Genomic DNA, 23,659 nt, shown 5'->3' with positions numbered 1-23,659 from the left:
TTTCTATTGTTACTGGTCTTTCAAGATGTTTAAACAATTTTTAAATGTTATTAGCAGCCATAGAGGGATTCTTACTTATCTTTATTGTAGCATTATAAATAAAAGATTGGCTAACAAAACAAAACAGAAGTCTAAGCAGGATCAAACAAACATAGCAGGATCAAATTTTAAAAGTTATTTACTTTAAACTGTTTAAATACAATGTGGCCATCATGAGCAGTTAAGCTTGCATTCAGAACCATAATTCTTATTAAGGCTAACATTAATCTTAATCTGAAATTCATTCTTCAATGAAGTATAATACTACAAAGCCAATAACTATGGTAATTGAGCCCCCTCCCCACAATAAACTTTTGCATTATTCCAAAATATTCATTAGCCAGGCTGTAAACTCACATTTCTGAAGTCATGGAAAGACTGCTGCTTGTAATACAGCGATTGCCTAAGCTTTCCTCTGGAGCATTAACAGACACCTGCAAACCCTAGCCTACTGAATATGGCCAAGACTGCCTCTTTCTCAATAGATAGCTTTCTTTGATAGATGTCTGGATTACTTAAGATCACCTTCCATAATTAAGTGCTGTCCTCCTAACTTAATGCAATCCATGCAGCCTTTTCCAGGTTAGAAGCAGAACCCTTAATTAGCTAAGTCATCTTACCATCCACCTTTTTCCATGTTTCAGAAGATGAAAAACCAAGGAGGAAAGCATGCATTTCTTGTAAACTTAGGTGAATTTGTTCACCCAAGCTGCAAGGGCATATATGAATAAATAATACAAATATAGTATTATCAAACTTGATAGAAATCATGAGAGTTCTTATTAGAACGATCACCACTTGTTGGCAACTGCTCTGTCAATAGCAGACAATAATAGCAGCTGTATTATAATTAAATGCATACACTTTATTCACTATTATTTTCTCCTCTAACATTAGAGGAAAGAGAATGAAGCACTGAGAATTCCTACAAAAATACCAGAAGAAATGTCAGCATTACTCAAAATAAGAGCTAAACTTTAAATAAGTAGAGGGGAGCAAGGTAAAAAGCATATCTGCTAGCAATGTATTTTTGAGTAAACAAACTATCAGAGAAAAGATGCAGATTTTTTAAATGTTCATTAGGGAGAATATTACCCAAAAACCTTTTTTGCTTATTAGTATTTCTCATATCCCACCATCAAGAGACGCTTGCAGTGAGAGGTCAATGTACTATTAAGAATGCTACACTAAATTGATCTCATTTATGAAAAACGAAACAAATATACACCACCACCTCAAAGTTACCCAGCTGACTGCTCCAAGACAGAAAAATTATTTGCGACTAAAACTAGTCCAAGTATACCATATAAAAAATGGAAACCACTTAGTAAATCCAGCATCTGAACATAGAATCTCATTTGCCTACTTAAAACACTAATGACACATACACTGTAGTTCAACTTGACTATGACAGGCTTAATTGAATTCTTTATGGTTATTACTTAAATATTTGTTTGTCTGATAGCACAGCAGTTACCAGTGCCCAGTATCTATGGCAGAACTGGCTAAGGAATACCAAGCAAGAGAAGCATTGCAAAGCTAATGCAGAAAGTGTGTACTGCTTTAACATGCAAGTGGGCAAAGAGCAGAGTGATCAGCCACAAAACTCTTTCTATTTTACAGCTCTAACCTTGAGAAACAGGCTTCCTGTTCCAAGGGGCAATATTGTTAAACCTAAGTTCTTTTGTCAAACTGCATGTCAGGCTACTAGCTGCTCTTAGGCAAATAGCATCAATTGCCCCAAACCTATTTACACAAAGTATAGCAAATGTTGGGATGCGTGGTGGCACTGTGGTCTAAACCACTGAGCCTAGGGCTTGCCGATCGTAAGGTCGGCAGTTTGAATCCCTGCGACGGGGTGAGCTCCCATTGCTCAGTCCCAACTCCAGCCAACCTAACAGTTTGAAAGCACGTCAAAGTGCAAGTAGATAAATAGGTACCACTCCAGCGGGAAGGTAAACGGCGTTTCTGTGCACTGCCCTGGTTTCGCCAGAAGCGGCTTAGTCATGCTGGCCACATAACCGGAAAAACTGTTTGCGGACAAACATCGGCTCCCTCGGTCAGTAAAGCAAGATGAGCACCGCAACCCCAGAGTGGTCCGCGACTGGACTTAACTGTCAGGGGTCCTTTACCTTTATATAGCAAATGTTGCCTTAGCCTATACTGTTCATTTCAAGGTTTTTTCCTCTCTCTTTTGCCTCTGACCTTGCACTACACAATTTTGAAGAATCAAGTACAGTGGTACCTCGGGTTACAGACGCTTCAGGTTACAGACTCCACTAACCCAGAAATAGTAGCTCGGGTTAAGAACTTTGCTTCAGGATGAGAACAGAAATTGCACAGCAGCGGCGTGGCGGCAGCAGGAGGCCCCATTAGCTAAAGTGGTACCTCAGGTTAAGAACCGTTTCAGGTTAAGAACGCATCTCCAGAACGAATTAAGTTCTTAACCCAAGGTACCACTGTATGTGTAGGTTATCTTCCACTATTACATTGGTAATTGAACATGGAGATTTATTTAGGGAAGTTTGGATGCTCCAACAGCCAGTAAGTTTGTCTTTCTGGCTCCAGTTCCTAGGAAAATGCAAAGCAATTGTGGTTTCAGGATCCAACGCTAATGCTTAAGAGCACCAAAGTTTATTTAAACTGGTGTCAGAATGTTTGCCACTGCTAAAAGACTGAAAATCGGAACACCACAGGGCAAACACACGCACCTGTGTTAACTTCTTAAATGTAACTGCATTTTTAAAGATCCATTAGACGGTGCGTAAACATTAAGCTGTTTATTCTTCTAACACCTAATAACTTCAAAGGTACCTGCTGAATTTATGGGGACATTTATTCCCAGGTCAACAAATATATTTGAAGGCTTTGTTTATTTAATACTGTATAGCTTAGTTTCTAATGTTACTGAGCAATACACAGTTAAGATATACTTTGTTTCTGTTTAGGCAGTCACCAATGGCTATGGCTGATAACCCATGACTGATAACCCTAAAAGGATTAAAGTATTGTTGAATTGCTAATTCAAAATCAGAGTAAATCTAAAAAAGCCTTCTGATTTCAGACATCTGGCTAGTAAACAAATGTTAAGTAATAATACCCAATTCGTTCCACTGCACTGATAAAAGAAGGGAAATGGGTACGCATTATTTAAAGCACTCTCATTTTTCTATCAGGGAGATCTAAAGGAGAAGAGTGGGTTCAACATACCCAACATAAACTCTGTGGGCTGTATCCAACTAAATTCTCCTTGGAATAAACCCACTGAAATTAATGTACCCAAGTTAGCCTTGTCCATCAATTTCAATGGACCAGATGAAATTATCTGAAAAAAGCAACCAACCAAGGAAAAATGTGGCAATGCAAATAACTACTTTTAAACATTGATATGGGCACTGCAGAGGGCCTTTAATGTATGTGAGAGTAAGAGAATAATATTTTGATTGAAGGCAGTTGTTAGAATTCTATGTGACTAACATTCCCATTTAAATCCATATCATCTAGTAGGAGGGAGCAAACATTAAAATTTGTGCAAAAATGGTCTATGATGTGTATGAGACTGTTTCAAATGAAGATATCTAATTCAATAATATGATGGAGAGGATACTGGGAACCAGGGTTATGAAAAAGTGCTGCAGTTTTGGACTTTGCTGAATTACTAAAATGTCTGGACAGCAACTTCTGAAATCTCTTGGAACTGGCCCTGCTAAACACTGTTCAAAACAACAAGGGGGCTTGTCATTTCACGTCCCTAATTGGATATATTTGTGTAGCTGCTCAGCTGAATATTGGAAAGACCTAAAGTGTGCTGTGTTAACCATTGAGGGGGGGGGGTCCCCAAAAAAAGAATCCTGAGGAAACTATAGTTTACCCCTCACAGAACAACAATTCCCAACACCCTTAATAAACTACAGTTCCTGGGGTTATTGGGGGAAAGCCATGTGCTTGAAATATGTGTTAAATGTGCTTTAAATGTATGGTTTGGATGTGCCGTACTTTGATCATAAGATTCTGAACATGCTACATTCTGGTGGAGAAAAGGGGGAGGGGGAGAGATAAGAGGTGAAATTCCTATCTGTTTCTACACCACATCTGTAGAACATCTAGCAAAGAACAGAGTATAGTACCATAACAGCAGCATATGTACTTTCTTGTTTACAGCTTGGAAGGGTACAGAGCAGGATTGGGCAACCTGTGGTCCTCCAGATATTGTTGGACTCCAACAACCATCAGCTCCAACCAGCGTGTCAATTTGCAAGCTTCTCTCTGGAAGTCCATGTTTGCATAGTCATGCTAAGCCATAGTTTTGGCTCACCATGTCATGTGAACTGGGTCATTGTGGTTTACTTTGGATACACAGTGTTCCGTTGCACCAGAAGCAGTTTAGTCATGCTGGCCACATGACCCAGAAAGCTGTCTGTGGACAAATGCCGGCTCCCTCGGCCTGAAAGCGAGATGAGTGCTGCAACCCCACAGTTGCCTTTGACTGGACTTAACCATCCTTGGGTCCTTTACCTTTTTGCCTTTTTTACAACACTAAACTATGGGCTTGTGTCTCTTCCTGCCCTCTTTATTAGTCTCTAATTCTCTGGCAAGGCTGCAAAGAGATCAGGAACTTTTACTTTCATTTTTAAGTGTTTGCAATTTATTGTTATATCCAAATCAAAACTGATTTATCTTAACTAATTTTCACCATAGCCTGGGGAAATAAGCCATGGGGAAAAAATTAACCATGGCTAGATTTGTTTCCCTAAACCATAGTTCAGATTGACCAGTTTATCCATGTTCGAACAGTTAAAACTGGAAGTGAAACTTAAAATAGCTTAGCACTATGCTTGAATGAGGTCTGTGTCTAGGCCAAATTACCTCTACACGTATTCAATGATTTACAAGTTATTTAGTTGTAATTTGTGAGGAAATATAATGTTCAGGCACTAGGTGATTTGTTTTCAACAAAATACCTTAGGAATACAACTGCCTAAAGAGACTTACTATCTTGTATTAAAGTGTATCAACTTCTAGTCATATGTACATGTAAAGACAACAGCACAAGTAGTCCATTTCCCACAATTACTTACCGAAAGATAGGAGTATGGCCAGGCTTTGGTTTGTTCCAGGTGAAGTGTGAAGGAACAGAAAGAAATTGGTCACCAGACAAGTCTTTTTTTAACATATGCTGGGCTCCAGAGCTATCATCTATTGCTGTTTCAAGTGATGGTGATAAACTACCCTGTTCTTCAGAACAAAGCTCTATTTTTCCTGATATAATGGCAGTTTGATCCTCAGAGGTCTTTCGTGTTTTAAGAGGGATGTCAGTCTCTGCACAACACTGAAAAGGTGAAAGGCCAGGAGTCAGACCATGAAGAGAAGAATTTAGCCATGTGTCTTCAGTTATACTTCCCCTAGGAGAATGTCCTGGAGAGGGAGTTGGAGAATGGTGAGGAGAAAGTGAACCAACATAACAGATCTCAGCACTAGAATGTCGCCGTTTCCCACACGGTGATGTAGGTCGCGATGATGGTCTTGAGGTTGGCCTAGGGCTAAGCCAATTTTCATCTGTGATACTAGTCCTAGGAGAATGACAAGGAGATTGTCTAGGTGACAAGGCATGCCCAAATCCATAAGATTGTTGCCAGGGTTCATCCACTGGACAGCCCCTTGGAGAACCTCCAGGAGATGCCAAAGGTGATCCAAGGGTAAATCGAGCAGCAGCTTCATTCAGTTCTGAATCCACATCATCATAAATATGAGAAATCGACTCACAAGAGGAGGCATCCGAGAACCAGCTTCGGGAGGAAATGCTGCTGGCAGGACTTGGGCTAAGGGACGAGTCCCTGTAAGATGGCTCAAGAGGAAGATACAAATGGTCCCTTGAAGGCCTTTCCATATATTCATTTTGAGGGCCATTTGTGTGCAATTCATTTTCACTGGCTTCTATTCCTTGATGACAGTTAGGAGAAATAGATGTAATTTGAATGCTAGGACACTCAAATGTCTTAGGACCACCTAGTGCACTGTACTTGGATTGTGGTACTTCACACATTCCTTCATAGCTTTTATGACCCTGCAGTCTAGTAGGCGAAGACAAAGGAGAATGATGTGACTGAAATCCATGACAAGGGATACAAATAGGATGATTTACAGATGATGAATGATCTACACTGAAGATGCACACAGAAGCACAGTCATCAGGTTCAAGATCTGAAAGACAGACATTGAAGTGCAGTTATTGTAACTTGGTAAACTATTTAAATATTTTGTTTTAGGAATTTTTCATTACGCTGACATTTCTAGCAATTCCATTACCCTTCTTCAACAAAGTGTCCAAAACAGATAACATTTCAAAATACTAAGAGAGCAATATAAAATAAAGACACAAGAGATAAAATTAATATAATATGACCAAATCATTACAAAAATTCATTCAACTTTTTTTAAAAAAAAGTCTGATTCATTAATAAAAAGGTAACATCAGATGTGTACCAAATTTGTTAGCTTCCTGTAAAATTTGAATTCTACAGAAAAAGAGCTTCTTCCTTCAGTATGCTTATTTTATTTAGACAAGCTGCCCTATCCCTGAAGGCAGACAATACTCACTACACTATTTAAAAACAAAAAACAAGCAGCCTATCCTTTCCAAACCACATGTACCAGATTCATGCACATTCATTTTCTGTGTGTGTTCTTTCAAACAATGGTTAAAAAAACCTAGCAGCCTAACTGTACTGTACTTCACATTTTACTTCTAAAGGATCTCAGCACATAGCGCAGATCACACAAATGGCAACAGAAGTACTTCAATTATTGAAGGTCATACTAAAGCTGGGCATCATCTTTCGGAAAAAAAAGAAAAAGCAGCTTTGCTTAGAAGTATATCATCAGCTGGGAATATTATCTTCATATCTTTTGTTGAAGTCTATACATAATTTGATTCATTACTTACTGCCAGCATTAGTTTAAACTAGGAAGGTGATGCTTTCAATCCCTTCCTTGCAGCCCCAACCAGAAACAGCAGGAATAAAGGAATCTGTTGTTGAAGAAGGCCTTGTACTACTAAAATATGCTTTTGCATCACATTGAAACAGGGCCTATAACTTTACAGTTCAGTGAAACAGACATTTGTGAACAAAAGATTCAAACGATAGTGTTGATTTACAATACAAGCAGAATGTCATTGCTGCTGCTAAACAAACAATACAATTGCTGGTTCAACATTGTTTGACACATTTCTCACTTGTATAGTGTAAATGCTAAATGTGCCTGTAGCTTTGTTTGAGACCAAGATTTGCAATATTCCTCCTTCTAGTATATCTTGACCCAAAAAAGGTCTAACTGGTTTATACAGCTACCCTTTCCAGCACAAAGGCCAACAAATGCATGTTTAAAATGTGGCTACAACAAAATGAGCACCAAACCTCATGCATTTTTAAACAAACTGATGTTTTCTCATTAGAGAACATAATCTACACAGCAGCAGCAGATTCACAGTATATTTAAGGGCACTTAATACATTGCAGAGTTCTTAAAACAGAATGCTATTCTGTATGAGAATGAATATGAAACTTTGAATAGAGACCATGGGCAAATGCCCTTATATGTGGGGACTTCGGTCAGATATACTTGGTCAGAATCTTCCTGCCTTCCCCACTGTGTATACACATGTTGAAACACACACACATGTAAAATTGCCACTCACATACTATGGCCCACACCAGGGACGAGGAACCTGTGGCTTCCTGTATGTTGTGGGACTCCCAACACCCATCAACACCAGCCACCATGATCAATTGTCAGCAATTATGGGAGTTCGAGTCCAACCATATCTGGAAGCCTAAAGCTTCTCCAACTCTGGTCTACAAAGAGGTGCTGTCCATATAGGAATTGCACAACTAAGGGACATGGCCTTTTAGGACAATAATCTCTGCACTAATCCAGTGTCAGAGAAATGCCAAGTTGAGCTTTCCATTGTTTGTATATACACATGCCAAATGACCTTTTGTCGGTGATGGCACACCAGCATTAGGCTAATTCAACTTCACAGCACAGACTGCTATTAAAGCAATAAAGCCTGACCTAGACAATATGTAATACAGGCAACCAATTTACATGGGGGTTACATTCTGGAAGCACATATGTCGGTGGGGCCTCCGTAAGGCTGCCCTGTCCCATCCCTGCCCTCACCCTGTTCTATCCCTTCTGTGATGTTTTTGAAAGGTTTTCAGGTCATCTCCAAGTTCAGTGTGCTGCGCATTGTGCGAAGTCAAGCACATACTGGACACACCTAAATCACTCGTTGCCTATATTGTGCATATATGTAACTGAATCACTGAGCACAAAAGCTAATGCAGACTTCATATAAACCAGGTATGGGGAACCTTCAGCCCTCCAGATACTGCTAAACTGTAACTCCCATCACCGACAACAAGCATGGCCAATGGCCAGAGAGTTGTACTTCAACACTTGGATGCTTCCCCACACCTGATATAAACATCAGCAGTAAAAATACTAACCAGAAGCCTATCTTATGTATGACCAACAAGTCTCAACAATTAATCCCACATTTAATATTATAGCTATCCTTTAACTGGCATATATCACAGACTTTACTCAAGGATGACAAAAGCTTTGCTGTCATCATTCTGTATAAGGTCACACCAAGTATTTCAGTTATTCATTGTGATTTTCTAGATTCTTGTACTAATGAGGGTGAATGGAATGGGAAAACATTATCAAATAAATTTAGACAATGCCAATATTACTATACAGTCTCTAGACAAGAATCCAGAAGCCTACTGTTTTGGCATTATCACAGAAGCTAACACAGTAATTAAACTGCCATATAAAAGCAAATTGTCCTCTCCTCCACACGTTTGAGCCCAGACATGACAAACTCACATTGAACTGCATGATCAAGTAACTGTTTTTATAATGTAAGATATACTATAACCTTAGAAGATACCTTGGAGGAGCAACAAACGCTGACAACTATTAAAGTACATCGGCATCTCCCTTAGTTGGATGTGCTCCATGTGAGATATGCTTCTCCTTCCACAATAGTATTTTCTGAGAATATTGAGTCCAAAGAAACCACCTACACATTGGCCTGATTCACACATAATGTTAAACCATGATTTGGTGTTAAATGAAAACCCAACCCAGCATCTTGACTATGGTTTATTAATTATGGTCTGTTGGAAAATAAGAATCCATGGGATGCTCTTGGCTTAATAACCTTAATTGTTGTTTAGCATTATGTATGAACTGGGACATGTTATATGTGTGGTTTGCTTGTCCTGCCCAATTTACCCTCCAAGCTACAGAGATGCTAGCCAAGAGCAGATGAAAAATGAAACTGCTCTCACTGTCTGTGCCAGAAAATATGACATTGCTGCTAAGTCTGCCTAGTAACAGGATCCTTTCCCTGCCCAATTCCTCAACCTACAGCCTTTGCTTTACAGCTGTGACACATGGTGATGAAACCTTAAAGCAACTTCTGTTCTGTCCTCAACTAACAAACTGAACCTCTCTGAAGTCCCCCTCAAAAAAAAATAACACATTCACTGTACATCTATGGTGCAGAGAAGACATGAAAATTTAAACAGAAAGTTCAAGTGATTATTCTCCATTATGTATGGCTTTCACTACATTACCCAATTTTTAATTGTTTAAAAGGTGCCTTTTACTAGCATTTGGCAAGTCATGCCTGCACATATTGCAAGTCACAACTACACAAATGAATACAGTGCTTGTCAACATGTTTTAAAAGCAAGAAAAACACCTCAGCTAAGATACCCACCCCTAGGGTATGCCAACAACTCTCTCAACAAATTTCTCCTAAGTTCCCCTACAAACAGCTCATGATTAGTGAGGTCAGGGCTTTTTTTCATCCGGAACTCACTGGAATTCAGTTCTGGCACTTCTCAGGTGGGTGCCATTGCCATTAAAGAGAACAAGGGAGGCGTTCATGATGAGTACCTCTTTTTCCAGAAAAATAGCACTGAATGAGGTGAACGCTTAGCCACAAGCCCTTTTTCGGACAACATGCCAACATGTCAAGCCAAACCTTAGCTTATTTCAGTGCAGTGCAACAGTAAAAAGAACTTGGAAGGAGCAAAGTGGATCACATGACCTTGCTAAGTCATAGTTTGGCTTACAAGTTATGCATATCACCTCTCTATGGTTTACCTTTGGCTTAGTGCAGGCATGGCCAAACTTGGCCCTCCAGCTGTTTTTGAACTACAGTTCCCATCATCCCAGACCACTGGTCCTGTTAGTTAGGGATGATTGGAGTTGTAGTCCAAAAAACAGCTGGAGGGCCAAGTTTGGCCATGCCTGGTTTAGTGTGATGTATAAACCAGACTAATGCATTCAATACGGTACTTGTGTCTATACCAACTTTAGTGTGCACCCCACACAACTAGGAAATCAGTCACTACAATTATAGAAAAACCAAAGCTTGGAAGAAATAACTTGCTCCAAGATTCAAGGCTGAACTGGGATTTGAATCCCAATAACCAGTTCCAAAATTCAACCATTCTATTAACTGGCTCATAACTTCAGTTAATTATAATTGCCTCAACTGTATCTGTCAGTTTCATTTTCAAACAGTTTTTTAAACACAAACAATCCTTATCTCATATAAACATAACTTTTATTCTGCAATGATTTGAGGCAAGACATGAAAGCTTACTGTATTCGTTATAGACAAAATAAGGAACACTAAAAATTAAGAGATAAATAAGTCCATATGTTACGTAAATTATGATGATCTAACCAAATGCCCAACATCTTCATGGCTGTGCTTTGTTCTCCATTTATGATAACACTCACTGCTGCAGATTTATAAACAAACAGAACTGAAAGCTGGTTAAATTACTAAGTATTTTGTAAAGTGATACAAAACAGGCAAGTTGTGCAAGAAAATAGTTAGAATTCTAAATACACCAAGCTCTTGGGCACCTGCTCAACATTTTAGTCTTACAGTCTCTCTCAATCAAGTTCCACTGGTTTTCTCCAGAAAACCACTTCAAGTAGGATTTTATTTCATTTACTCATTCACTCAAGAAACACTCAGTTTTCCCCACCATGAAGTTTGGTAGTGTCATGATGACCATCTCAAGCTTGTTTAAGGTAGCAAAATGCAGCCACAAGTCTCTCAGATAAGACTCAAATACCACATGTTTCCTCTGGAATGTACCTACTATAACATGTCAAAACCTTTGTTTTTTGGCAAAACCAATCCAGAACATTCTGACCACCTGGATTACTGCAACCATATTTTCTAACTTTTTACAGCTCAGCCACCTGTAACCAGAATAAGGCAGCCACATCATTCACCTTACTTAGACCTTGCAATGCCTTAGCTTGCTTCACTGGCATCTTGTCCTCTTCAACAACCAGCACAAACTTCTTGTCCTTAATTTTAAAGCTCTCCAAAAGCTTCATATTCCAAGATATCACTGCCCATGATTATCATACCTCCCAATTACTACCTTGAAGCAAAACCTCAACCTAAAGACCTACTGATCACTTAAAATAATATTCTCCCATGCAGGCCTTTCCTCCTGCTGGTGCTACCTCCCGGGATACATACACTGCATGAATCCATCCTTTAAATCCCTCCCAACCAACTCCTTCTGTGAAACCTCTCATTCCACAAAAAAATTAAGTATATATAACTGTATTGCTGGGACGCGGGTGGCGCTGTGGGTAAAAGCCTCAGCGCCTAGGGCTTGCCGATCGAAAGGTCGGCAGTTCGAGTCCCCATGGCGGGGTGCGCTCCCGCTGCTCGGTCCCAGCGCCTGCCAACCTAACAGTTCGAAAGCACCCCCGGGTGAAAGATAAATAGGGACCGCTTACTGGCGGGAAGGTAAACGGCGTTTCCGTGTGCGGCTCTGGCTCGCCAGAGCAGCGATGTCACGCTGGCCACGTGACCCGGAAGTGTCTCCGGACAGTGCTGGCCCCCGGCCTCTTAAGTGAGATGGGCGCACAACCCTAGAGTCTGTCAAGACTGGCGGGGGTGTCTGCTCCCCCAGGTATCACGGAATAACCCCACCACTTGGCCTTCCATCATACATGTCATCTCTTTCATCTGTACCACACCGACTTGCATTTATTCGTGCAAGGTTCAATGTTCTTCCATCGAACCTGCTGAGCCACAGATTTTCCAAGGGTTTGGTGTCTCCGCTATGCGTGTGTGATGGGAAAACTGTTGAATCTCTTCCACATATAATGTTCAACTGTCCCCTACATAGCATAGCCAGGACTAAATTCCTGGGCCCTGCTTTACTGCGCTTGGTTGGCAGGCCTGTGGAGTCACACACCGCACTGCTTTTGCAGGATACAGATCCTTCTGTAACTCTGCAGGTGGCGAGATTCCTGAATGCGGTTATCTCACACACAAAAATCACCAAAAAACAACAATATCAAAAATTAATTGGACAGTTATGATGAGAGTGCATGTCGGATCTCGTCTTCAGTTTTCCTTTTTCTGTGAACCGTCCCTTGGAGCTCTCCGGGCCCCAAGCTGTTATTTGGCTCTGCTCAATGACCCTCCCTTGCATCGTGGTGTTCACCTTCTGTTGTCGGATATCCCGGTCTTTATGCCTCTGTGCTTTTATGTTTGTACATACTTTATGGGCTAATAGCCGTAAATAAATAAATAAATAAAATAAATAAAGTCTGTCAAGACTGGCCTGTATCGGCAGGGGTACCTTTACCTTTACCTTAACTGTATTGCTGCACAATCATCCTATTACTCTTTCTTAATCTTCCTCTCCCTTTTTAAATTGTGAGCTCTTACAGACAAGGAGCTGTCCTTTGGCTTACATTAGTCTGTAAACTGACAGGTACATAAATGGCACTAAATAAAACATTTTTATGGCCATTATCTCCACAGTTTTTTTAGTTACACATGAAAGAAGCTTTCCCTCCTAATTAACTAGGAGAAAAGATTCTTTTGCTAACTTAGGAAACTTCATCATGCTAAATTCCACCACCAGCTCCTCCTCACCTGCTTCCAGATTTTTTTAAAAAAAATATATGCCTATTGTCAATGATGCTGCTGTTTCTAATTTGTGCATAAGTTAACAGCTATGATATTTATTTTGTTCTCAGAATTACATCCTCTATACTTCACCATATAGCTTATGAGGCCAAAAGGCAGGATATAAATGTTTTAAATATGCAGTCACAACCATGTTTTTAAAAAAGGGTAACAGGAGGCAATAAGTTATTGTAATTTTCAAAACATGTACAAATATGTTCGTGTGTGTGTTTAAAGGGTTATCAAAAGTGCAACTCAGTCAAATTTTCTTTCAAGAAAATTCATGTTACTTTCAAGTAAACTGGGAAAGTTTATTTAAAAGAAGCAATATACTTTCATAAAATATTACAACATGGACTTGAAAAGGCATGTTACTTTTAACTCCTACAACCAATGTGCTATCCACATCAACATCATCTGCCCCATTTCTTCTCCTCTTAAAATCTAAGAGAAGAGGAAGGCATGACATGAAAGCTGAGGTTCATTCAATAGGCTGGCCTGGTTTGTACATCACATTAAACCATTGTTAAAATAAACTATGACTTAATGTAAACAAGCATTGCTAAAATAATGGGTGCTTCCTTCCTCCTCTGCTCCTGCTGCCAGGGAAGAAGCCCACTCAGCCTTTTCATGAGGCGGCATTGCAGGACGGAGGAGGCTTCACTGGAGCCCTGACAATGGAATTCAAACTGGCTGTGCCCTTCCTGATTGGCGGAGGGGGTATAATCCCCTTCCGTCTATCAGGAACCGTATCCTGGCCTGCTCCCTGCTTTGGCAAATGGGGATGCAGCTGGGGCTTGGGCTGTGCCAGGGGCAGAGCCGATGGAGCAGACAGTGGGCTTCCCTTGGATCCACCCCTTTCCCATTTAAGCAGCCAGCACCTGGGGCTCAGCCTGTTTGTTCCTGCACCGTGTTTCCCTGCCCAGCCACCCTCGGTTTAAGCTGATAGTCATTTACTTTGCTGTGGATATGGTGGTCACTGTCATTTCAGGGGCTGGGAAGGTATTTGGCCATCGGGCTAATTGACACTGACCCAGTGGTTTTGCCTACCTCATAGCAATCATCACAACTGGTTGGGAATTGGGGCAATCCTTTGTTTTGGATGGAGGGGAGGTTGTAGTTTCCGCCTGCCCCTACAAATGCTGGGGTATCCGGGGATCCAGGGGGAATGGCCATGTCCGCGTGCCCTGCAGGGCCAGGGCTGAAGGCACTCCCCCAGACGGTGATCCCTGTGGGGGTCACCCTATTGCATCACTTCTGGCAGGCGGGCAGGAAGTATTTAGATTGCCCAACGCCCAAGCCAAACCTCTTTCATCTGTATTCAATAAAGTTGTGGCCTGTTCTGACCCAAAGCCAATCTCATTGGTCTCTTATTATTTGGGTTGGGGTATGGCAAGTCTGATGCCTGGTCCTGAAAGCCATGCTATGCAGCATGTGGTGTCATCCAGACTCGGACCTTTCACTCATAGTTTGGAGACAAAGTCACAATCTTGGTCTGGATATACAAGTGATACCATGGGCTTGTTTCCCAGTAGTTTGATTGCCAGCATATGCCAGCATGCAGCACATTCACATTAAGCTACAGCTTATTTTAACTATGGTTTGACAGGACATGTGAACCAAACCACTTTCCCCTCTCCTCCATTCTGTGGTGATTGAACGTTTTGAGGCTCAAAATTTAAGCTATCATATTTCACCAGGTCCAGTTAAGATATATACCATGCATAGCTATAGTAATTTGAACAAAGTAAAATTAATAAGTATGCAAAATACTATTCAGGATACCTATTCCTAATACAAGCTATTTTGAAAGCAACTACTGTAGATTTGTTTTCTTTCTCTGCATTTAAACAAACTACCACCATTATCCTCCCTATCTTCAGAATTCAAAGAAATTTTGCATCTTTATTTGCACAAAGTTTGGTAATATTGTGTGTGTTATGTTCGGCACTTTTTTTTTCATAAATGCAAATGGACAGATACAAACAAAGGCAGCAACAATCAGTGCGAACAGACTAACACTGGAACTAATTATGTGGGGCTTATTTTAAGTAGTCATCCACAAAAAGTGTTAAGTCGTTTACAATATGAAGAAGCTTGCAGTGTGAGCTTATAAATACAATACTACCCTGTCAAACTCTTCATCCCCTTCCTCCATTAAAACTGCCACAATCCTCAAAGAGCAGCCAAAAAAACAACCTTGCACTTTCCAATAAATAACTTTGAACTTTTACAAAATGTCGATACATAAACAGTTCAAGCTATTTTAGCCTCAGTCCTCTTTTTATTAGCAGCCTCATTTCAGCAGTACTGTCAGTAATGGGTTTCTGCACATACCAGTTTTATAACTCTGAATTCTGTACAGATGAACTACCATAGCTACCTGATTTTAGCCAGTTAAACACATTTTGCAGCCAAAAATCATATTTAGTAAGAACATTCTACAGTATTTAACAAGAACAAAGGCTTGGTATATAGATACTGGTGTGATGATAGGGTTTAGAAGACTGTAGGACGAAACAGAGAAACAGGCTAAGAGGAAGGCACATTTGGCAAACCCTCACCATGATCAACTCCCGCCTGGAAACCTATGTCCCCAATGTGGAAGGACGTGTGGATCCTGAATTGGTCTCCACAGCCACTTATGGACTCACTGTTAAGACTGTGTTCATGGAAGACAATCTTACTCAGCTACGAGTGATCACCAAATAAAGAATAAAGAAAGAAGATCAACAGAGGGAAGACTTCTGTGGGTTTAAATTTATGATCACCCAGTCCCTGAGTCAATCTTTAGTTTTTTAAACCATTTTCCTTTGGTGGGAAAAGCCTGGGGCCTGGACTGTGGCATCAATTTCTAAGGGCCAAAGACTGCTCCCCCAACATGCATGTCACCACCGTGTCCCTAATTAAATTCTAATTTGTATGGATTTTAGCCATAAAGTGTTTGGGGAACCTATCCAGGCTGAAAAGGAATATTTTAAAAACAGTTCATCTCAACTCTAAAATCCCTCTATTCATATCCAATTTTTAAGGAACATCTAGTTACACTGGACCTATAGCGTCCCAGTTGAATTATCTTTAAAGACTTCCTGATTCTATCACTTGCATGCAGATACACAGCCTTTCACCACAAGGCATGGCTCAACTTTACATCATAGTTCCCTTCCGATGGACATAGTTCCCTTCCTGTCCACACATGCAGCAAATGTGCACTCTTTTATAAATGAAAGGATACACAAAACTTGAAATATATTAAAATAAAATTAAGCAAAACAAAATGATGAGGTGCTAGTGCAGAGGATTTGCCTTTGTGCTACTTGCAATGGTGCTTCGTAAGTGGAGCTGCACAGTGGCAGGCAGTATGTACAATTTTACTGAAGACTTTAAAGCACACAAGGAAAGAAATCTCGCAAGTGTGAAGGAAAGGACAGTTATGGCACTTGCCACTTGCTAATGTCAGTATGATATAGTGGTTAGTGTGTCTGACTAGCTCCTGAGTTTAAATCCCCACTAGGCCATGAAGCTTGCTGGGCCAGTTACTACCTCTCAGCATAACCTCACAGGGTTGTCGTAGGGTTTAAATGAAGGGGAGAAGCTTGGAGAAATGCTCTTCTCAGGGAGGAAAGCCTGGCAGCATCATTATCTGCTTTTAAACACCAGGAAAAGATATTCTTATTCACCCAGGCTTTTGGTCCTCAATTTGGGGGGTCCATAGATAGGTTTACTGCCTCTTCTTCTACTCATCTTTCTAATGGGGTGAGCATTTTAGGTTCTTGTTTTAATGTTTATTTTTACCCTGCAAATAACTTTTTCTGAAAAAGCAAGCAATAAACTGATAACAGTAACTATTCCAAATTAGAAAAATGTTCATGCCTATTCACCTGATGGGAATTCTTATGAGGAATGCAGCTAATTTACAAGTCAATTAAAGATTAAGAACACTGAAATATAGGTGGAACCTGATGAACAAATCATGTTGAAGCAGCTCATTTGAATCAACAATACTTGCCAATCTTTTTTTAAACAGTTTTTTCTAGTATATTTTTAAAAACATGAAGTGCATTTTCAAAACTAGACTTCCCAAAATAGCCATGTGCTATTTGCGTATCATCTTCACTAACATCCTAAAGCGTTAGCCTTATTCCTTGCTTCCTTTATTTTTTTCTTGGGGGTATGTGGTTATGCTATGTTTTAAGAGATTCGTAAGTTATTCATTTCACAAAAATAAGTGGCTAACAACGCATTTCCATGCTCAAATTAACTTTTAAGGCACTAAACAGTTTAATACTGGATTACCATATAGTCTGCCTGTATTGAAAGCAACTTCCTCAGAACATGGCTAACTCTCCTTCACTGGAAGTTTTCAAAGGGAGGTTAGATGGCCATCTGTCTGTGATTCTTTAGCTGTGATGCCTGCATTGCAGGGGGTTGGACTAGATAACCCTTGGGGGTACCTTCCAACACTACAGTTCTATGATTGTGCCCATAATCAAGTTCTATGCACGTTATACAAATATTCTTCAACAACACAGTACAAACAAGATTACTGTTACCATCACTAACATATAACTTGGTCAAGGATTCGTTGAATGATAAAAGGATATTTTACACTGTGCTCTTCTTTAGAAGTAACCTGCCTCAAAGTGTCCATAATCTTCACAGAGGCTTTCATCAAAATACTGCCAGTTTCAGTTCCTTCATACACTTGCTCTTTATTTCCTTTTTTGCAGCTTGTTCATAATCATCACGCACATGCTATTGAGACCCTGTTGCACTTATTTCACTAAGGCACTTCAGGATTCCTCAATTCTAGGTATGCAGCTTTCAGGACCACTGAGGGCCAAGGTGATTTGAATATACCATATTTACTCAAATCTAATGCTCACTTTTTCTGGCCAAATAACGTTGCAAAAATTAAGCTGTGCATTACATTCAATGGCACATTTACATTCGCCAACAAATATGTTTTTGGTTTCAAGGTTCTGAAAACTGAGGTGTGCATTAGATTTGATGGCGCATTAAACTCGAGTAAATACAGTATTTATCTTCCACAAGCAGTTTACTTCCTAAGACAACAGCTTGACAGATTCACCACCAATTCCTCCATTTTCACACTACTGCATAGCCTTTGGCATAGCAGACTAGTCTGTTCAGGTTTGTTTCCCCCAGAGGAATGTTGTATTATTTTTTTATTTATTTTTTTGGGTAGTTGACTTCTCTTGTGTTTAAGTGGTTTATTTTTTCTTGGAGGATAGAAACTTCCTACACTTTTTTCATTACAGTACTTGCATACCGTAATTTTCGCTCCAAAACACGCACTTTTTTGCTCCTAGAAGGTAAGGGAAAATGCCTGTGCGTGTTAAGGAGCGAATGCACTCGACTGGATCCATGGCTGCCGTCAGTCAAGCAAAGCAAGCTTTGCTTGCTTTACAGCCAGGAGGAGGGGGAGGAGCCGAGGAGGGAGGGAGGGAAGGAGAGCCATGGCAGCAAAGCGGGCAGCAGCCGCTTACACGCGAGGAGGAACAGACGGGAGCCATAGGGAGCCGGAAAAGCGCCGCGTAGCCAGCAACAGCTGCTGCAGCCTCAGCTAGCAACGCTCTCTAAACGGAGCAATGAGGCTGCAGAGGGACGGCAAGGCACAGGAGGGCTCTGAGCCACGAGCGCAGTGAAAACCAGTAAAAAAGTTTTTAAAAAGGCTGCTGGGGACAGGAGGGCACGGGATGAGGGAGAGAGGGAAATTACGATTCTCCCAGCGTCTCAGCTGATCCGCTGAGCAGGACTTGGGTTGCAGGGGATTCGCCATTAGCTGCGTAAAGCAGCAAAGAGGGAGAGAAGGAGCAAAGTGGGAGAGGAAAGGAGCTGCTTACACTGCTGTAAGTGGCTGCTGTCTGGTTGGCTCCTTTAAAGCAACAGTGCTCTTTCCCTCCCCCCTCCCCTCTCTGCTCGCCGAAAAGCTCCTTTTCCACACACCCCACTCGAGCTCCTTCTCCCCTTAAATCCCTCTCCTGCATCATTAGCCACATCCTTTTCCACACACCCCAAGCGTGTTCCTTCTCCCCTTAAATCCCTCTCCTGCATCATTAGCCACATCCTTCTCTACACACCCCACGCGTGTTCCTTCTCCCCTTAAATCCCTCTCCTGCATCATTAGCCACATCCTTCTCTACACACCCCACGCGTGTTCCTTCTCCCCTTAAATCCCTCTCCTGCATCATTAGCCACATCCTTCTCTACACACCCCATGCGTGTTCCTTCTCCCCTTAAATCCCTCTCCTGCATCATTAGCCACATCCTTCTCCACCCACCCCACGCGTGTTCCTTCTTCCCTTTAACCGCTCGCCTGCATCATTAGCCACCTCCTTCTCTACACACCCCATGCGTGTTCCTTCTCCCCTTAAATCCCTCTCCTGCATCATTAGCCACATCCTTCTCTACACACCCCACGCGTGTTCCTTCTCCCCTTTAACCGCTTGCCTGCATCATTAGCCACATCCTTCTCTACACACCCCACGCATGCTCCTTGTCCCTTGAATGCTTTTCCTTCCCTCCCTACTTAAAACGTGGTTACAAAGCACGGATCCACATGGATCCTCAGGATTTTTGCACTGGGTCACCCCAGGTTCACCATCAGATCACATAAAATGTCCATGGCTACAGCCTGCACCAAAAAAATCACGCACCCACTGTTTCATGGGGCTGCAATGGCGCAAAAACGTGGTTACAAAGCATGGATCCACATGGATCCACAGGATTTTTGCATTGGGCTACCCCAAACTCACCGTCAGATCACGTTTGTGGCCACAGCATGAACCACAAAAATCATACATCCACTGTTTTGTTTAGAATATTTTTTTCTTGCTTTCCTCCTCTAAAAACTACGTGCGTGTTATGGTCAGGTGCGTGTTATAGAGCGAAAAATACGGTAATTCTTACAGACCATATACACTAAATTACTTCATTATACCACCTGCCATAAATAAACTACCTTAAAGAAACTGCCCAAAATAAACCAAACACCTCCAGAAAACAGAATCCTGAACCAGTGACTTCCCAGAAAGTTATGGAACTAACAGACCACATCACAAATAAATAGTCTGAATGCCAGCTCTCCCAGTAGGCTTCTTGGTTTGAGGCTTAAATTTGCTAAGTTTGGCAATTTGATTTAACATCAGTTTGTAAAAGCACCAACCATTCAAATAAAAGCTGGCTGCAGAATCCTCAGTTCAGCTCACTTAATGACCATTTGAAATTTGCTTTATCAATGAAATATTACAGCTGGGCACCGCAACCACCCACCCCTTTTCATATGCAAAGACAACTCCAGATACAACCTCCAACCACCCCTCTCACTACCCGCCTGCTGCCTTAACGCCGCCGCAGGAACCTCCAAGAACACAGAGTTCATAGCTCAGTAGTAGAGGATGTGTTTTTCATGTGCTGAGGTCCTAAGTTCAATCCCTGACAGTTAAGAGGATCTCATATGACAAAGCTGGGGAAAACCTCTAGCCTGAGTCACTGCCAGTCAGAGGCAGCAATAGTGGGCTACATGAACCAGTTCAGTATACAACTGCCTCATATGTGCAAAATACACTATGTTCAACCCAAGTTATTTTCTATCTGCTTCACAGAAGTTTCTAAACAGGATATATACAGTCTCCCTTACCAAGAGTTCAACATCTCACAACACTTTCTGGGATCTTTGAGCCCAAACAAAACACTCATTATTCTTTCCTCATTCAGGACCTGGAGAACTAACAATCTTATTCATGCTTACTCAGAAGCAAGCTTCATTCTCTGATCCATCTGTCCTTGAGCATTTGTGGGGAAGAGAACCGATAGGGTGGGGTGGGAGAGAATGTCCAGAATTCCATAACATGAGTATAAAGTTCAATGGGACTTGCTTTGAAGAAAATGTACGAAAGACTGAAGCCACCGTAAGAGTCAAATCCTATGCATAGTTACAGAGTTTAATGCTACTTAGTCCCCTGAGAGTGCATACAATTGTATGCATTTTTTACACTCAGAAGTGAGCCCAATTTTGGTTTGTAAGCTCCTCCAAGCAGGCACCTGTCCTGCTAGTGTTACCTAAATAAATAACAATTACTCACTAGTGAAATGTGCATAGCATTTACAGCAGACATATGGCTGAATCCTATGTGTGCTTACTCTGAATCGCGTCCCACTAGGTCCAACAAGATCTATTCCCATGTAGGCTTATTTTGGATTGCCCCAAGCATAAATTTAAGTCACTGAATTGAACCAAATAGACATGCAGCTTGATCCTACGCACACTGATCCTGAAGCAGATTTGACCATGTTTATTTATTTAGCAGATGCATAATAAATCAAATGGGTTCCAATAGGATTCACTCTCAAATAATCTCGAATAAATTTATTCCGTCAAGAGTTCCTCGCTCATGACCTCGTGGTGCAATTCCACGCACATCAATCCTGTCACTGGGGTCAATGTCACTTTCTTCCAAGTAACTTAACATACACATAGAGGGACTTACTCTATGCGTCCACAATATATACACAGCAGCCACGCCCTGTGACCCGGATCCTACGCACGCCGGCTCTGTGACCACTGGGCCTTACTCCCGAGTAACCTTACACTCGTCTACTCGGAGAAGTTTGTTATCAGGCTTCAAAGTTCCGCAAGAATGTTTTGGGGGGCTTCTGTTACAGCAGCCTAAAGAGACTAACCCTGACAAATTAAACGTGCGCTGAATCGCAGGGCCACCATCACGCGCACACCCCTCACCAGCCCTAAGGCCAGCGCGACTCGGGTAGGGAAATCAAGGGCTGCAGCCAACCAAGACCTGCTCGGAGTAGTCCCAACGAAATAAAAGGGCGTGACTAATTCAGGTCCGTTAATTCCAACTGCTCTGCTCCGAGTAGGACTTGGTTGGGGGCAATCTTTTCCCCCTACCCCACCGCACCTCGCCAAAGCCCCGTCGCGTCCGAAGCGGCTGGAAGGAGTTGCAAAGCTGCCGCCTCCCCCCCCCCCCCCGCCGGCCGAGCCAGAGGGCAACAGGCGAGGCAGCCCGGTCCGCGAGACGCACCTGCTGAGGCGGCGGCAGGCCCAAGCGGCTGTGGCAGTGGCGTCGTCGTCGACGGCGGCGGCCCCGGGCCCGGCTGCTGCCCGTCCTCCCCGAAGATGAGCCTGAAGTCGAACTCGTCGTTGGCGCCGCCGCAGTTTGCCGCAGTCATCGGGGGGCGGGTGGGGAGCCCAGACCCCGCCGCCGCGCCGGGCTTCGTTGGGCTGGGCTGAGGCGAGGACAGGGGGCTGGGGGCGAGGGGGGGACGAGGAGAGGGGGAAGGGGGGCAGGGCGGGCGGGCTGCGGTGGCCCCCGTCAGGGCCGCCTCATAGTACTGCGTGGGAGAGGAGGAGGAGAAAGAAGGGGAGGAGGCGGCAGAAGCAGCGCTCCGGGCGGCGAAAAAGCGGCTTCTCCTTCCACGATTTGGCGGCGGCAACGGCGACTCGGCGTCCTCGCAGCTCCTGAACTCCCGCCTGTCACTCACAAGTGCCGGAGGGGGGGAGGGGAGGGGAAAGGCGACTAGAAGCCGCTGCGGAGGCCACGCCTCCCGGGTCTCCGCGCGCCGGGCCACGCCCACTCCCCTCACGCGGCACCTCCGCCATCGCGCCACGCCCATTTCGAGCCCTCCGCTCGCTTATTGGTTGGCGAACCGAGAAAAGAGACAAGAGTTTGCAGGGCCGCTAACAGTGCGGGTTTATTGGGGGTTTTTCTTTTCTTTTTACATCTTCCTTTGATTGATTAGTATATCCTATTGATTATTTGGGGTTGTATTCTCAAAATTTAAGAAACATTTATTTAAAAACAGCAGTGTATGCACACACAGAGGTACTGCCTCTTGGCTACAATCGGGCTCACCAAATTAGGATTGCAGACATTTGCCTGGGAATAAATCCATTTAATTTTTAAGGATTAAATCTAGGTTGCATTGTGCTACTGTGCAAATTGTTATAGCACAATCTTAAGTGAACATAAACTTCAGCAGATGTATGAAATATAATGCTCTGTTGCAGTTATATTGGATTGCATCCAACATTAGTCATGCTCAGAGTAGTTAAAGCATTCGCAGTAGGTAATAAAACTATTGTTTCTCTTTTGTAGACCCAAATGAAAATAGCAGAGCCACACAAACAGTTTGATTACCCGCACAGAGCACTATCTTTCTGTTACAGGTCCAGAACTCTTTTTCACCCAGATCCTTGCACTAACAGCACCACTGATCCCACTATGCATATGTACTCAAAACTAAACAGAGCAAGGCCGAATGTTGGTCAACAACAAAAGATTCCACAATTGGGCAATGCCTTTATTAAGACTTACTAAAATGACACATTATCACGAGCAAGCTTTGGACTGCTCCGGACCTCTTCATCAGCTTGACAGGGTGTGTTAGGCTGACAGAGAGTGACTGAGGCAATCTGAGCAACATGCTCAGTAAGGATTTGAAAGTAAGGATTTGAACCCTGGTCTTCCATACCCCAGTCTTAAGCTCTAACCATTGTACACAGCACTGTTTTTTTGTTTACTCGTGTTTAGG

The 23,659-nt window shown here is 42.3% G+C and overlaps 1 protein-coding gene across 1 annotated transcript in view; it reads right to left on the bottom strand.

Annotated features, from left to right (window-relative positions):
- NFATC3 (nuclear factor of activated T cells 3) overlaps nucleotides 1-22,631 on the bottom strand; it is a 53,593-nt gene extending 30,962 nt beyond the window's left edge. Inside the window, exons 1-2 of the mRNA XM_028739575.2 lie at nucleotides 22,150-22,631; nucleotides 5,118-6,240 (exon numbers count right to left, since the gene is read on the bottom strand). Of these exons, the coding sequence (XP_028595408.2) occupies nucleotides 5,118-6,240; nucleotides 22,150-22,297 (1,271 nt within the window). The 5' untranslated portion in view covers nucleotides 22,298-22,631. The remainder of the gene's footprint in view (nucleotides 1-5,117; nucleotides 6,241-22,149) is intronic.
- Between the last annotated feature and the right edge of the window lie 1,028 nt (nucleotides 22,632-23,659).

This window comes from Podarcis muralis, chromosome 7 (genome assembly GCF_964188315.1).
Source record: "Podarcis muralis chromosome 7, rPodMur119.hap1.1, whole genome shotgun sequence".
NCBI lineage: Eukaryota > Metazoa > Chordata > Lepidosauria > Squamata > Lacertidae > Podarcis > Podarcis muralis.
Note: the sequence above shows the minus strand (reverse complement) of the source record. Positions and strands in the feature narration are given on the sequence as shown.